A 14,322-nucleotide genomic window follows, 5' to 3' on the forward strand; every position below is an offset into this window, starting at 1 on the left:
CCTGTATCCCTCATCTCCCACCTTGCTCTAACTGCTAGACCTGTATCCCTCCTCATCTCCCATCTTCCTCTCTACCTGCTAGACCTGTATCCCTCCTCATCTCCCATCTTCCTCTCTACCTGCTAGACCTGTATCCCTCCTCATCTCCCATCTTCCTCTCTACCTGCTAGACCTGTATCCCTCATCTCCCTCTCTACCTGCTAGACCTGTATCCCTCCTCATCTCCCACCTTCCTCTCTACCTGCTAGACCTGTATCCCTCCTCATCTCCCACCTTGCTCTACCTGCTAGACCTGTATCCCTCATCTCCCATCTTCCTCTCTACCTGCTAGACCTGTATCCCTCCTCATCTCCCTCTCTACCTGATAGACCTGTATCCCTCCTCATCTCAATCTCTACCTGCTAGACCTGTATCCCTCCTCATCTTCCTCTCTACCTGCTAGACCTGTATCCCTCCTCATCTCCCACCTTTCTCTACCTGCTAGACCTGTATCCCTCCTCATCTCCCATCTTCCTCTCTACCTGCTAGACCTGTATCCCTCCTCATCTCCCTCTCTACCTGCTAGACCTGTATCCCTCCTCATCTCCCATCTTCCTCTCTACCTGCTAGACCTGTATCCCTCCTCATCTCCCATCTTCCTCTCTACCTGCTAGACCTGTATCCCTCCTCATCTCCCATCTTCCTCTCTACCTGCTAGACCTGTATCCCTCATCTTCCTCTCTACCTGCTAGACCTGTATCCCTCCTCATCTTCCTCTCTACCTGCTAGACCTGTATCCCTCCTCATCTTCCTCTCTACCTGCTAGACCTGTATCCCTCCTCATCTCCCATCTTCCTCTCTACCTGCTAGACCTGTATCCCTCCTCATCTCCCACCTTGCTCTACCTGCTAGACCTGTATCCCTCCTCATCTCCCATCTTCCTCTCTACCTGCTAAACCTGTATCCCTCCTCATCTCCCTCTCTACCTGCTAGACCTGTATCCCTCTTCTCCCATCTTCCTCTCTACCTGCTAGACCTGTATCCCTCCTCATCTCCCTCTCTACCTGCTAGACCTGTATCCCTCCTCATCTCCCACCTTTCTCTACCTGCTAGACCTGTATCCCTCCTCATCTCCCTATCTACCTGCTAGACCTGTATCCCTCCTCATCTCCCTCTCTACCTGCTAGACCTGTATCCCTCCTCATCTCCCTCTCTACCTGCTAGACCTGTATCCCTCCTCATCCCCCACCTTGCTCTCTACCTGCTAGACCTGTATCCCTCCTCATCTCCCATCTTCCTCTCTACCTGCTAGACCTGTTTCTCTCCTTATCTCCCATCTTCCTCTCTACCTGCTAGACCTGTATCCCTCCTCATCTCCCTCTCTACCTGCTAGACCTGTATCCCTCATCTCCCTCTCTACCTGCTAGACCTGTATCCCTCATCTCCCTCTACCTGCTAGACCTGTATCCCTCATCTCCCTCTACCTGCTAGACCTGTATCCCTCCTCATCTCCCATCTTCCTCTCTACCTGCTAGACCTGTATCCCTCATCTCCCATCTTCCTCTCTACCTGCTAGACCTGTATCCCTCCTCATCTCCCATCTTCCTCTCTACCTGCTAGACCTGTATCCCTCCTCATCTCCCTCTCTACCTGCTAGACCTGTATCCCTCCTCATCTCCCACCTTTCTCTACCTGCTAGACCTGTATCCCTCCTCATCTCCCACCTTTCTCTACCTGCTAGACCTGTATCCCTCCTCATCTCCCTCTCTACCTGCTAGACCTGTATCCCTCCTCATCTCCCATCTTCCTCTCTACCTGCTAGACCTGTATCCCTCCTCATCTCCCTCTCTACCTGCTAGACCTGTATCCCTCCTCATCTCCCACCTTTCTCTACCTGCTAGACCTGTATCCCTCCTCATCTCCCTCTCTACCTGCTAGACCTGTATCCCTCCTCATCTCCCATCTTCCTCTCTACCTGCTAGACCTGTATCCCTCCTCATCTCCCACCTTTCTCTACCTGCTAGACCTGTATCCCTCCTCATCTCCCACCTTTCTCTACCTGCTAGACCTGTATCCCTCCTCATCTCCCTCTCTACCTGCTAGACCTGTATCCCTCCTCATCTCCCATCTTCCTCTCTACCTGCTAGACCTGTATCCCTCCTCATCTCCCTCTCTACCTGCTAGACCTGTATCCCTCCTCATCTCCCACCTTTCTCTACCTGCTAGACCTGTATCCCTCCTCATCTCCCTCTCTACCTGCTAGACCTGTATCCCTCATCTCCCATCTTCCTCTCTACCTGCTAGACCTGTATCCCTCCTCATCTCCCACCTTTCTCTACCTGCTAGACCTGTATCCCTCCTCATCTCCCACCTTTCTCTACCTGCTAGACCTGTATCCCTCATCTCCCACCTTGCTCTACCTGCTAGACCTGTATCCCTCCTCATCTCCCATCTTCCTCTCTACCTGCTAGACCTGTATCCCTCCTCATCTCGCATCTTCCTCTCTACCTGCTAGACCTGTATCCCTCATCTCCCATCTTCCTCTCTACCTGCTAGACCTGTATCCCTCCTCATCTCCCACCTTCCTCTACCTGCTAGACCTGTGTCCCTCCTCATCTCCCACCTTGCTCTACCTGCTAGACCTGTATCCCTCCTCATCTCCCACCTTGCTCTACCTGCTAGACCTGTATCCCTCCTCATCTCCCATCTTCCTCTCTACCTGCTAGACCTGTATCCCTCATCTCCCATCTTCCTCTCTACCTGCTAGACCTGTATCCCTCATCTCCCATCTTCCTCTCTACCTGCTAGACCTGTATCCCTCCTCATCTCCCATCTTCCTCTCTACCTGCTAGACCTGTATCCCTCCTCATCTCCCATCTTCCTCTCTACCTGCTAGACCTGTATCCCTCCTCATCTCCCATCTTCCTCTCTACCTGCTAGACCTGTATCCCTCATCTCCCATCTTCCTCTCTACCTGCTAGACCTGTATCCCTCCTCATCTCCCTCTCTACCTGCTAGACCTGTATCCCTCCTCATCTCCCATCTTCCTCTCTACCTGCTAGACCTGTATCCCTCCTCATCTCCCATCTTCCTCTCTACCTGCTAGACCTGTATCCCTCCTCATCTCCCATCTTCCTCTCTACCTGCTAGACCTGTATCCCTCATCTCCCTCTCTACCTGCTAGACCTGTATCCCTCCTCATCTCCCACCTTCCTCTCTACCTGCTAGACCTGTATCCCTCCTCATCTCCCACCTTGCTCTACCTGCTAGACCTGTATCTCTCCTCATCTCCCATCTTCCTCTCTACCTGCTAGACCTGTATCCCTCCTCTTCCTCTTTACCTGCTAGACCTGTATCCCTCCTCATCTCCCTCTCTACCTGCTAGACCTGTATCCCTCCTCTTCCTCTTTACCTGCTAGACCTGTATCCCTCCTCATCTCCCTCTCTACCTGCTAGACCTGTATCCCTCCTCATCTCCCACCTTGCTCTACCTGCTAGACCTGTATCCCTCATCTCCCATCTTCCTCTCTACCTGCTAGACCTGTATCCCTCCTCATCTCCCTCTCTACCTGATAGACCTGTATCCCTCCTCATCTCAATCTCTACCTGCTAGACCTGTATCCCTCCTCATCTTCCTCTCTACCTGCTAGACCTGTATCCCTCCTCATCTCCCATCTTCCTCTCTACCTGCTAGACCTGTATCCCTCCTCATCTCCCATCTTCCTCTCTACCTGCTAGACCTGTATCCCTCCTCATCTCCCATCTTCCTCTCTACCTGCTAGACCTGTATCCCTCATCTTCCTCTCTACCTGCTAGACCTGTATCCCTCCTCATCTTCCTCTCTACCTGCTAGACCTGTATCCCTCCTCATCTTCCTCTCTACCTGCTAGACCTGTATCCCTCCTCATCTCCCATCTTTCTCTCTACCTGCTAGACCTGTATCCCTCCTCATCTCCCACCTTGCTCTACCTGCTAGACCTGTATCCCTCCTCATCTCCCATCTTCCTCTCTACCTGCTAAACCTGTATCCCTCCTCATCTCCCTCTCTACCTGCTAGACCTGTATCCCTCTTCTCCCATCTTCCTCTCTACCTGCTAGACCTGTATCCCTCCTCATCTCCCTCTCTACCTGCTAGACCTGTTTCCCTCCTCATCTCCCACCTTTCTCTACCTGCTAGACCTGTATCCCTCCTCATCTCCCTATCTACCTGCTAGACCTGTATCCCTCCTCATCTCCCTCTCTACCTGCTAGACCTGTATCCCTCCTCATCTCCCTCTCTACCTGCTAGACCTGTATCCCTCCTCATCCCCCACCTTGCTCTCTACCTGCTAGACCTGTATCCCTCCTCATCTCCCATCTTCCTCTCTACCTGCTAGACCTGTTTCTCTCCTCATCTCCCATCTTCCTCTCTACCTGCTAGACCTGTATCCCTCCTCATCTCCCTCTCTACCTGCTAGACCTGTATCCCTCATCTCCCTCTCTACCTGCTAGACCTGTATCCCTCCTCATCCCCCACCTTGCTCTCTACCTGCTAGACCTGTATCCCTCCTCATCTCCCATCTTCCTCTCTACCTGCTAGACCTGTATCTCTCCTCATCTCCCATCTTCCTCTCTACCTGCTAGACCTGTATCCCTCCTCATCTCCCTCTCTACCTGCTAGACCTGTATCTCTCATCTCCCTCTCTACCTGCTAGACCTGTATCCCTCATCTCCCTCTACCTGCTAGACCTGTATCCCTCATCTCCCTCTACCTGCTAGACCTGTATCCCTCCTCATCTTCCTCTCTACCTGCTAGACCTGTATCCCTCATCTCCCATCTTCCTCTCTACCTGCTAGACCTGTATCCCTCCTCATCTCCCATCTTCCTCTCTACCTGCTAGACCTGTATCCCTCATCTCCCATCTTCCTCTCTACCTGCTAGACCTGTATCCCTCCTCATCTCCCATCTTCCTCTCTACCTGCTAGACCTGTATCCCTCCTCATCTCCCACCTTTCTCTACCTGCTAGACCTGTATCCCTCCTCATCTCCCACCTTTCTCTACCTGCTAGACCTGTATCCCTCCTCATCTCCCTATCTACCTGCTAGACCTGTATCCCTCCTCATCTCCCTATCTACCTGCTAGACCTGTATCCCTCCTCATCTCCCTCTCTACCTGATAGACCTGTATCCCTCCTCATCTCCCTCTCTACCTGCTAGACCTGTATCCCTCCTCATCTTCCTCTCTACCTGCTAGACCTGTATCCCTCCTCATCTCCCACCTTTCTCTACCTGCTAGACCTGTATCCCTCCTCATCTCCCATCTTCCTCTCTACCTGCTAGACCTGTATCCCTCCTCATCTCCCTCTCTACCTGCTAGACCTGTATCCCTCCTCATCTCCCATCTTCCTCTCTACCTGCTAGACCTGTATCCCTCCTCATCTCCCATCTTCCTCTCTACCTGCTAGACCTGTATCCCTCCTCATCTCCCATCTTCCTCTCTACCTGCTAGACCTGTATCCCTCATCTTCCTCTCTACCTGCTAGACCTGTATCCCTCCTCATCTTCCTCTCTACCTGCTAGACCTGTATCCCTCCTCATCTCCCATCTTCCTCTCTACCTGCTAGACCTGTATCCCTCCTCATCTCCCACCTTGCTCTACCTGCTAGACCTGTATCCCTCCTCATCTCCCATCTTCCTCTCTACCTGCTAAACCTGTATCCCTCCTCATCTCCCTCTCTACCTGCTAGACCTGTATCCCTCTTCTCCCATCTTCCTCTCTACCTGCTAGACCTGTATCCCTCCTCATCTCCCTCTCTACCTGCTAGACCTGTATCCCTCCTCATCTCCCACCTTTCTCTACCTGCTAGACCTGTATCCCTCCTCATCTCCCTATCTACCTGCTAGACCTGTATCCCTCCTCATCTCCCTCTCTACCTGCTAGACCTGTATCCCTCCTCATCTCCCTCTCTACCTGCTAGACCTGTATCCCTCCTCATCCCCCACCTTGCTCTCTACCTGCTAGACCTGTATCCCTCCTCATCTCCCATCTTCCTCTCTACCTGCTAGACCTGTTTCTCTCCTCATCTCCCATCTTCCTCTCTACCTGCTAGACCTGTATCCCTCCTCATCTCCCTCTCTACCTGCTAGACCTGTATCCCTCATCTCCCTCTCTACCTGCTAGACCTGTATCCCTCATCTCCATCTACCTGCTAGACCTGTATCCCTCATCTCCCTCTACCTGCTAGACCTGTATCCCTCCTCATCTCCCATCTTCCTCTCTACCTGCTAGACCTGTATCCCTCATCTCCCATCTTCCTCTCTACCTGCTAGACCTGTATCCCTCCTCATCTCCCATCTTCCTCTCTACCTGCTAGACCTGTATCCCTCCTCATCTCCCTCTCTACCTGCTAGACCTGTATCCCTCCTCATCTCCCACCTTTCTCTACCTGCTAGACCTGTATCCCTCCTCATCTCCCACCTTTCTCTACCTGCTAGACCTGTATCCCTCCTCATCTCCCTCTCTACCTGCTAGACCTGTATCCCTCCTCATCTCCCATCTTCCTCTCTACCTGCTAGACCTGTATCCCTCATCTCCCTCTCTACCTGCTAGACCTGTATCCCTCCTCATCTCCCACCTTTCTCTACCTGCTAGACCTGTATCCCTCCTCATCTCCCTCTCTACCTGCTAGACCTGTATCCCTCATCTCCCTCTCTACCTGCTAGACCTGTATCCCTCATCTCCCTCTACCTGCTAGACCTGTATCCCTCATCTCCCTCTACCTGCTAGACCTGTATCCCTCCTCATCTCCCATCTTCCTCTCTACCTGCTAGACCTGTATCCCTCATCTCCCATCTTCCTCTCTACCTGCTAGACCTGTATCCCTCCTCATCTCCCATCTTCCTCTCTACCTGCTAGACCTGTATCCCTCCTCATCTCCCTCTCTACCTGCTAGACCTGTATCCCTCCTCATCTCCCACCTTTCTCTACCTGCTAGACCTGTATCCCTCCTCATCTCCCACCTTTCTCTACCTGCTAGACCTGTATCCCTCCTCATCTCCCACCTTTCTCTACCTGCTAGACCTGTATCCCTCCTCATCTCCCATCTTCCTCTCTACCTGCTAGACCTGTATCCCTCCTCATCTCCCATCTTCCTCTCTACCTGCTAGACCTGTATCCCTCATCTTCCTCTCTACCTGCTAGACCTGTATCCCTCCTCATCTTCCTCTCTACCTGCTAGACCTGTATCCCTCCTCATCTTCCTCTACCTGCTAGACCTGTATCCCTCATCTCCCTCTACCTGCTAGACCTGTATCCCTCCTCATCTCCCATCTTCCTCTCTACCTGCTAGACCTGTATCCCTCCTCATCTCCCACCTTGCTCTACCTGCTAGACCTGTATCCCTCCTCATCTCCCATCTTCCTCTCTACCTGCTAAACCTGTATCCCTCCTCATCTCCCTCTCTACCTGCTAGACCTGTATCCCTCTTCTCCCATCTTCCTCTCTACCTGCTAGACCTGTATCCCTCCTCATCTCCCTCTCTACCTGCTAGACCTGTATCCCTCCTCATCTCCCACCTTTCTCTACCTGCTAGACCTGTATCCCTCCTCATCTCCCTATCTACCTGCTAGACCTGTATCCCTCCTCATCTCCCTCTCTACCTGCTAGACCTGTATCCCTCCTCATCTCCCTCTCTACCTGCTAGACCTGTATCCCTCCTCATCCCCCACCTTGCTCTCTACCTGCTAGACCTGTATCCCTCCTCATCTCCCATCTTCCTCTCTACCTGCTAGACCTGTTTCTCTCCTCATCTCCCATCTTCCTCTCTACCTGCTAGACCTGTATCCCTCCTCATCTCCCTCTCTACCTGCTAGACCTGTATCCCTCATCTCCCTCTCTACCTGCTAGACCTGTATCCCTCATCTCCATCTACCTGCTAGACCTGTATCCCTCATCTCCCTCTACCTGCTAGACCTGTATCCCTCCTCATCTCCCATCTTCCTCTCTACCTGCTAGACCTGTATCCCTCATCTCCCATCTTCCTCTCTACCTGCTAGACCTGTATCCCTCCTCATCTCCCTCTCTACCTGCTAGACCTGTATCCCTCCTCATCTCCCACCTTTCTCTACCTGCTAGACCTGTATCCCTCCTCATCTCCCACCTTTCTCTACCTGCTAGACCTGTATCCCTCCTCATCTCCCTCTCTACCTGCTAGACCTGTATCCCTCCTCATCTCCCATCTTCCTCTCTACCTGCTAGACCTGTATCCCTCATCTCCCTCTCTACCTGCTAGACCTGTATCCCTCCTCATCTCCCACCTTTCTCTACCTGCTAGACCTGTATCCCTCCTCATCTCCCTCTCTACCTGCTAGACCTGTATCCCTCATCTCCCTCTCTACCTGCTAGACCTGTATCCCTCATCTCCCTCTACCTGCTAGACCTGTATCCCTCATCTCCCTCTACCTGCTAGACCTGTATCCCTCCTCATCTCCCATCTTCCTCTCTACCTGCTAGACCTGTATCCCTCATCTCCCATCTTCCTCTCTACCTGCTAGACCTGTATCCCTCCTCATCTCCCATCTTCCTCTCTACCTGCTAGACCTGTATCCCTCCTCATCTCCCTCTCTACCTGCTAGACCTGTATCCCTCCTCATCTCCCACCTTTCTCTACCTGCTAGACCTGTATCCCTCCTCATCTCCCACCTTTCTCTACCTGCTAGACCTGTATCCCTCATCTCCCACCTTGCTCTACCTGCTAGACCTGTATCCCTCCTCATCTCCCATCTTCCTCTCTACCTGCTAGACCTGTATCCCTCCTCATCTCCCATCTTCCTCTCTACCTGCTAGACCTGTATCCCTCATCTCCCATCTTCCTCTCCACCTGCTAGACCTGTATCCCTCCTCATCTCCCACCTTCCTCTACCTGCTAGACCTGTGTCCCTCCTCATCTCCCACCTTGCTCTACCTGCTAGACCTGTATCCCTCCTCATCTCCCACATTGCTCTACCTGCTAGACCTGTATCCCTCCTCATCTCCCATCTTCCTCTCTACCTGCTAGACCTGTATCCCTCATCTCCCATCTTCCTCTCTACCTGCTAGACCTGTATCCCTCATCTCCCATCTTCCTCTCTACCTGCTAGACCTGTATCCCTCCTCATCTCCCTTCTTCCTATCTACCTGCTAGACCTGTATCCCTCCTCATCTCCCATCTTCCTCTCTACCTGCTAGACCTGTATCCCTCCTCATCTCCCATCTTCCTCTCTACCTGCTAGACCTGTATCCCTCCTCATCTCCCTCTCTACCTGCTAGACCTGTATCCCTCCTCATCTCCCTCTCTACCTGCTAGACCTGTATCCCTCCTCATCTCCCTCTCTACCTGCTAGACCTGTATCCCTCCTCATCTCCCTCTCTACCTGCTAGACCTGTATCCCTCCTCATCTCCCTCTCTACCTGCTAGACCTGTATCCCTCCTCATCTCCCACCTTGCTCTACCTGCTAGACCTGTATCCCTCCTCATCTCCCACCTTGCTCTACCTGCTAGACCTGTATCCCTCCTCATCTCCCTCTCTACCTGCTAGACCTGTATCCCTCCTCATCTCCCTCTCTACCTGATAGACCTATATCCCTCCTCATCTCCCTCTCTACCTGATAGACCTGTATCCCTCCTCATCTCCCTCTCTACCTGATAGACCTGTATCCCTCCTCATCTCCCTCTCTACCTGATAGACCTGTATCCCTCCTCATCTCCCTCTCTACCTGCTAGACCTGTATCCCTCCTCATCTCCCTCTCTACCTGCTAGACCTCTATCCTTCCTCATATCCCACCTTGCTCTACCTGCTAGACCTGTATCCCTCCTCATATCCCATCTTCCTCTCTACCTGCTAGACCTGTATCCCTCCTCATATCCCATCTTCCTCTCTACCTGCTAGACCTGTATCCCTCCTCATCTCCCTCTACCTGCTAGACCTCTATCCTTCCTCATATCCCACCTTGCTCTACCTGCTAGACCTGTATCCCTCATCTCCCTCTACCTGCTAGACCTGTATCCCTCATCTCCCTCTCTCTCTGACCGGTGGCTTGGTTTTCCTTTACCTCTCATTGGCTCACCATCTCTCAAATGTCACTTTGCTCTTACCTGTGTTCTACAGACTGGTGCTATTGGTTGTTAACCTCGACAGAATGGTCTTACGTGCTGTTTTGTCTGTCTCTGTGTGAGCAGCAAAGCCTTGCATTGCTAGTGTATGTCCCTGTCCTTCCTCTACCCTGATCCCTCCCTCCCGGTCATACTGCATCCAGTCTAGTCTTAAAGGTGTTTAACCAGGTAGTCTCACCTGCTGTTTAGCTCTCCTCTGGGTCATCATGCTAGCCTTGCGTAGCTCCTCCATCTCCCTGCGGAGCTGCATGTTCTCCTGCTGCAGCTGGAGCCGCTCCTCGCTGACCCCGCTGCAGTCCTCCCTGGCTGCAGACAGAGACCCCTGCAGCCGCCGCACCTCCTCCTGGCACCGGGACAACTCTTCACTGTAGCTGAGGGGGGAAAGGGGAGGGAGGGGGGAGAGAAGGGAGGACAGAGAGGGGGCATTTAAATGACAAAGTACTGTATACACTCGGATCCAGACAGATGAAACAGGCAGACTAAAAAAGCACACTTGATAGCTGAACACAGATCTCAGATCAGCAGCTCAGACTAAGCACACAGAAATCTGTCTCACTCCATCTCCATTTTCTTCATCTTGTTGAGTGTGCTCTGCAGGGTGATGTTCATGTCGTCCTTCAGTCTCTCAGCATTCAGAGATCTCTGGTGGAGGGCCTCCATCTTCCTGTACTCTGGCTCTCCTCTACCCTCCTTATACACCTGGAGTAAAGATGACATAGGAACAGGTTATAATGCATTATAATGCTTCATACCCTTCATTCCCTATAAAGTTATTTCACCACCTGTAGGAATGTACGATCCAGTTTGGTAAAACTATAGTATGACTTCTTCCCCAATCACCTCACCTTCTCCAGGTCCTCCTCCACTCCCCCCCTCGCCTTCTCCAGGTCCTCCTCCCCTCCCCTTCTCCAGTTCCTCCTCCACTCCCCTTCCTCCTCCACTCCCCTTCTCCAGTTCCTCCTCCACTCCCCCCCTCCACCACCAGGTCCTCCTCCACTCCCCCCCTCACCTTCTCCAGTTCCTCCACTCCCCTCACCTTCTCCAGTTCCTCCTCCACTCCCCTCACCTTCTCCAGTTCCTCCTCTCCCCCCCTCACCTTCTCCAGTTCATCCTCTCCCCCCCCCACCTTCTCCAGGTCCTCCTCCACTCCCCTTCTCCAGTTCCTCCTCCACTCCCTCCTCTCCCCCCCCACCTTCTCCAGGTCCTCCTCCACTCCCCTTCTCCAGCTCCTCCTCCCCCCCCCCTCACCTCCTCCTCCAGTTCCTCCTCCCCCCCCTCACCTCCTCCTCCAGTTCCTCCTCTCCCCCCCTCACCTTCTCCAGTTCCTCCTCTCCCCCCCTCACCTTCTCCAGGTCCTCCTCCACTCCCCTTCTCCAGGTCCTCCTCCACTCCCCTTCTCCAGTTCCTCCTCTCCCCCCCTCACCTTCTCCAGTTCCTCCTCTCCCCCCCTCACCTTCTCCAGTTCCTCCTCTCCCCCCCTCACCTTCTCCAATTCCTCCTCTCCCCCCCTCACCTTCTCCAATTCCTCCTCTCCCCCCCTCACCTTCTCCAGTTCCTCCTCCCCCCCCTCACCTTCTCCAGTTCCTCCTCTCCCCCCCTCACCTTCTCCAGTTCCTCCTCTCCCCCCCTCACCTTCTCCAGTTCCTCCTCTCCCCCCCTCACCTTCTCCAGTTCCTCCTCTCCCCCCCTCACCTTCTCCAGTTCCTCCTCTCCCCCCTCACCTTCTCCAGTTCCTCCTCTCCCCCCCTCACCTTCTCCAGTTCCTCCTCTCCCCCCCTCACCTTCTCCAGTTCCTCCTCTCCCCCCCTCACCTTCTCCAGTTCCTCCTCTACCCCCCTCACCTTCTCCAGTTCCTCCTCCACTGCCCTCATCTCTCTCATGGACCTCTCCATCTGAGACTCTTTATCTGCACACTCCAGTTGTAGAGCCGACAACTCCTCAGCCATGCGATGGATCTGTGAGTTGCACTGTTTACGTACATTCTCCACCTGACAGAAACACAATTCAGAACCAGTCAATAACACCTAAAGGAACAACAGATTGAGCAGGTAGAATGTGGGATGTATACTGTCACTTTACAAAACAATTATATTCTGTAAGTCCCGCTTTTCAGAGGGAAATGCAGAGAGATGCAGCCCTGGTTTCACCACATTGAAATGCACACTGCAGCTTGTGAGTCTGTGCTATTTCAGTGTCCAGACACGTCTAGATTTAGACCAGTGTCTGACAGCCTGGTGAAGGCTAACATTAACAGGCTTGGGGAGTTAGATCTTAAATCAAGAGCCTTTAATAGAATGGTAATCACAGTCCCTCCCTGGTAAAGAGCCTTTATTAGAATGGTAAACACAGTCCCTCCCTGGTAAAGAGCCTTTAATAGAATGGTAAATCACAGTCCCGCCCTGGTAAAGAGCCTTTAATAGAATGGTAATCACAGACCCTCCCTGGTAAAGAGCCTTTAATAGAATGGTAATCACAGTCCCTCCCTGGTAAAGAGCCTTTAATAGAATGGTAATCACAGGCCCTCCCTGGTAAAGAGCCTTTAATAGAATGGTAATCACAGTCCCTCCCTGGTAAAGAGCCTTTAATAGAATGGTAATCACAGTCCCTCCCTGGTAAAGAGCCTTTAATAGAATGGTAATCACAGACCCTCCCTGGTAAAGAGCCTTTAATAGAATGGTAATCACAGTCCCTCCCTGGTAAAGAGCCTTTAATAGAATGGTAATCACAGTCCCTCCCTGGTAAAGAGCCTTTAATAGAATGGTAATCACAGTCCCTCCCTGGTAAAGAGCCTTTAATAGAATGGTAATCACAGGCCCTCCCTGGTAAAGAGCCTTTAATAGAATGGTAAACACAGTCCCTCCCTGGTAAAGAGCCTTTAATAGAATGGTAATCACAGTCCCTCCCTGGTAAAGAGCCTTTAATAGAATGGTAAACACAGTCCCTCCCTGGTAAAGAGCCTTTAATAGAATGGTAATCACAGGCCCTCCCTGGTAAAGAGCCAGGCAGAGAAGTCAGTTCAGTGAGTTCCTCAAGGAAAAAAACTATACGGACACTGCTGAGCTGCAAACAGATCATTTCAGAATTGCTTAAAATTAGGTTAGGGTTGAGGGTTTGGTTATGGTTAAGGTAAGGGCCAGTTTTCGATTAGTCGTGTTACAGGTCAGCAGTGTCCTTATAGTCTTCCTCTACTGAGAACACAGCATCAACAGAGAACGTGGTCGGGAGGGAGCAGCTCCGTTCCTCTACTGAGAACGTGGTCAGGAGGAAGCAGCCTAACAGGTTGAGGTAATAGTGTACTGGTGATGTATTGGAGATAATGAAACACTAGGGTTAGAGAGGGTGGCTCAGGATTCCGGGGCTAGGGTACAGTTGGAGGGGAGGACTAGGGTACAGTGGGAGGGGAGGACTAGGGTACAGTGGGAGGGGAGGACTAGGGTACAGTGGGAGGGGAGGACTAGGGTACAGTTGGAGGGGAGGACTAGGGTACAGTTGGAGGGGAGGACTAGGGAACAGTTGGAGGGGAGGACTAGGGAACAGTTGGAGGGGAGGACCAGGGAACAGTTGGAGGGGAGGACCAGGGTACAGTTGGAGGGGAGGACCAGGGTACAGTTGGAGGGGAGGACCAGGGTACAGTTGGAGGGGAGGACCAGGGTACAGTTGGAGGGGAGGACCAGGGTACAGTTGGAGGGGAGGACCAGGGTACAGTTGGAGGGGAGGACCAGGGTACAGTTGGAGGGGAGGACCAGGGTACAGTTGGAGGGGAGGACCAGGGTACAGTTGGAGGGGAGGACCAGGGTACAGTTGGAGGGGAGGACCAGGGTACAGTTGGAGGGGAGGACCAGGGTACAGTTGGAGGGGAGGACCAGGGTACAGTTGGAGGGGAGGACCAGGGTACAGTTGGAGGGGAGGACCAGGGTACAGTTGGAGGGGAGGACCAGGGTACAGTTGGAGGGGAGGACCAGGGTACAGTTGGAGGGGAGGACCAGGGTACAGTTGGAGGGGAGGACCAGGGTACAGTTGGAGGGGAGGACCAGGGTACAGTTGGAGGGGAGGACCAGGGTACAGTTGGAGGGGAGGACCAGGGTACAGTTGGAGGGGAGGACCAGGGTACAGTTGGAGGGGAGGACCAGGGTACAGTTGGAGGGGAGGACCAGGGTACAGTTGGAGGGGAGGACCAGGGTACAGTTGGAGGGGAGGACCAGGGTACAGTT

The 14,322-nt window shown here is 52.9% G+C and overlaps 1 protein-coding gene across 2 annotated transcripts in view; it reads right to left on the minus strand.

Annotated features, from left to right (window-relative positions):
- sclt1 (sodium channel and clathrin linker 1) overlaps positions 1 to 14,322 on the minus strand; it is a 102,832-nt gene that overhangs the window by 71,001 nt on the left and 17,509 nt on the right. For both annotated transcript variants that reach the window (XM_055923989.1, XM_055923988.1), the window contains exons 16-18: positions 11,953 to 12,099; positions 10,668 to 10,810; positions 10,290 to 10,482 (exon numbers count right to left, since the gene is read on the minus strand). In XM_055923989.1, the coding sequence (XP_055779964.1) occupies positions 10,290 to 10,482; positions 10,668 to 10,810; positions 11,953 to 12,099 (483 nt within the window). The remainder of the gene's footprint in view (positions 1 to 10,289; positions 10,483 to 10,667; positions 10,811 to 11,952; positions 12,100 to 14,322) is intronic.

This window comes from Salvelinus fontinalis, chromosome 5 (assembly GCF_029448725.1).
Source record: "Salvelinus fontinalis isolate EN_2023a chromosome 5, ASM2944872v1, whole genome shotgun sequence".
Lineage (NCBI taxonomy): Eukaryota > Metazoa > Chordata > Actinopteri > Salmoniformes > Salmonidae > Salvelinus > Salvelinus fontinalis.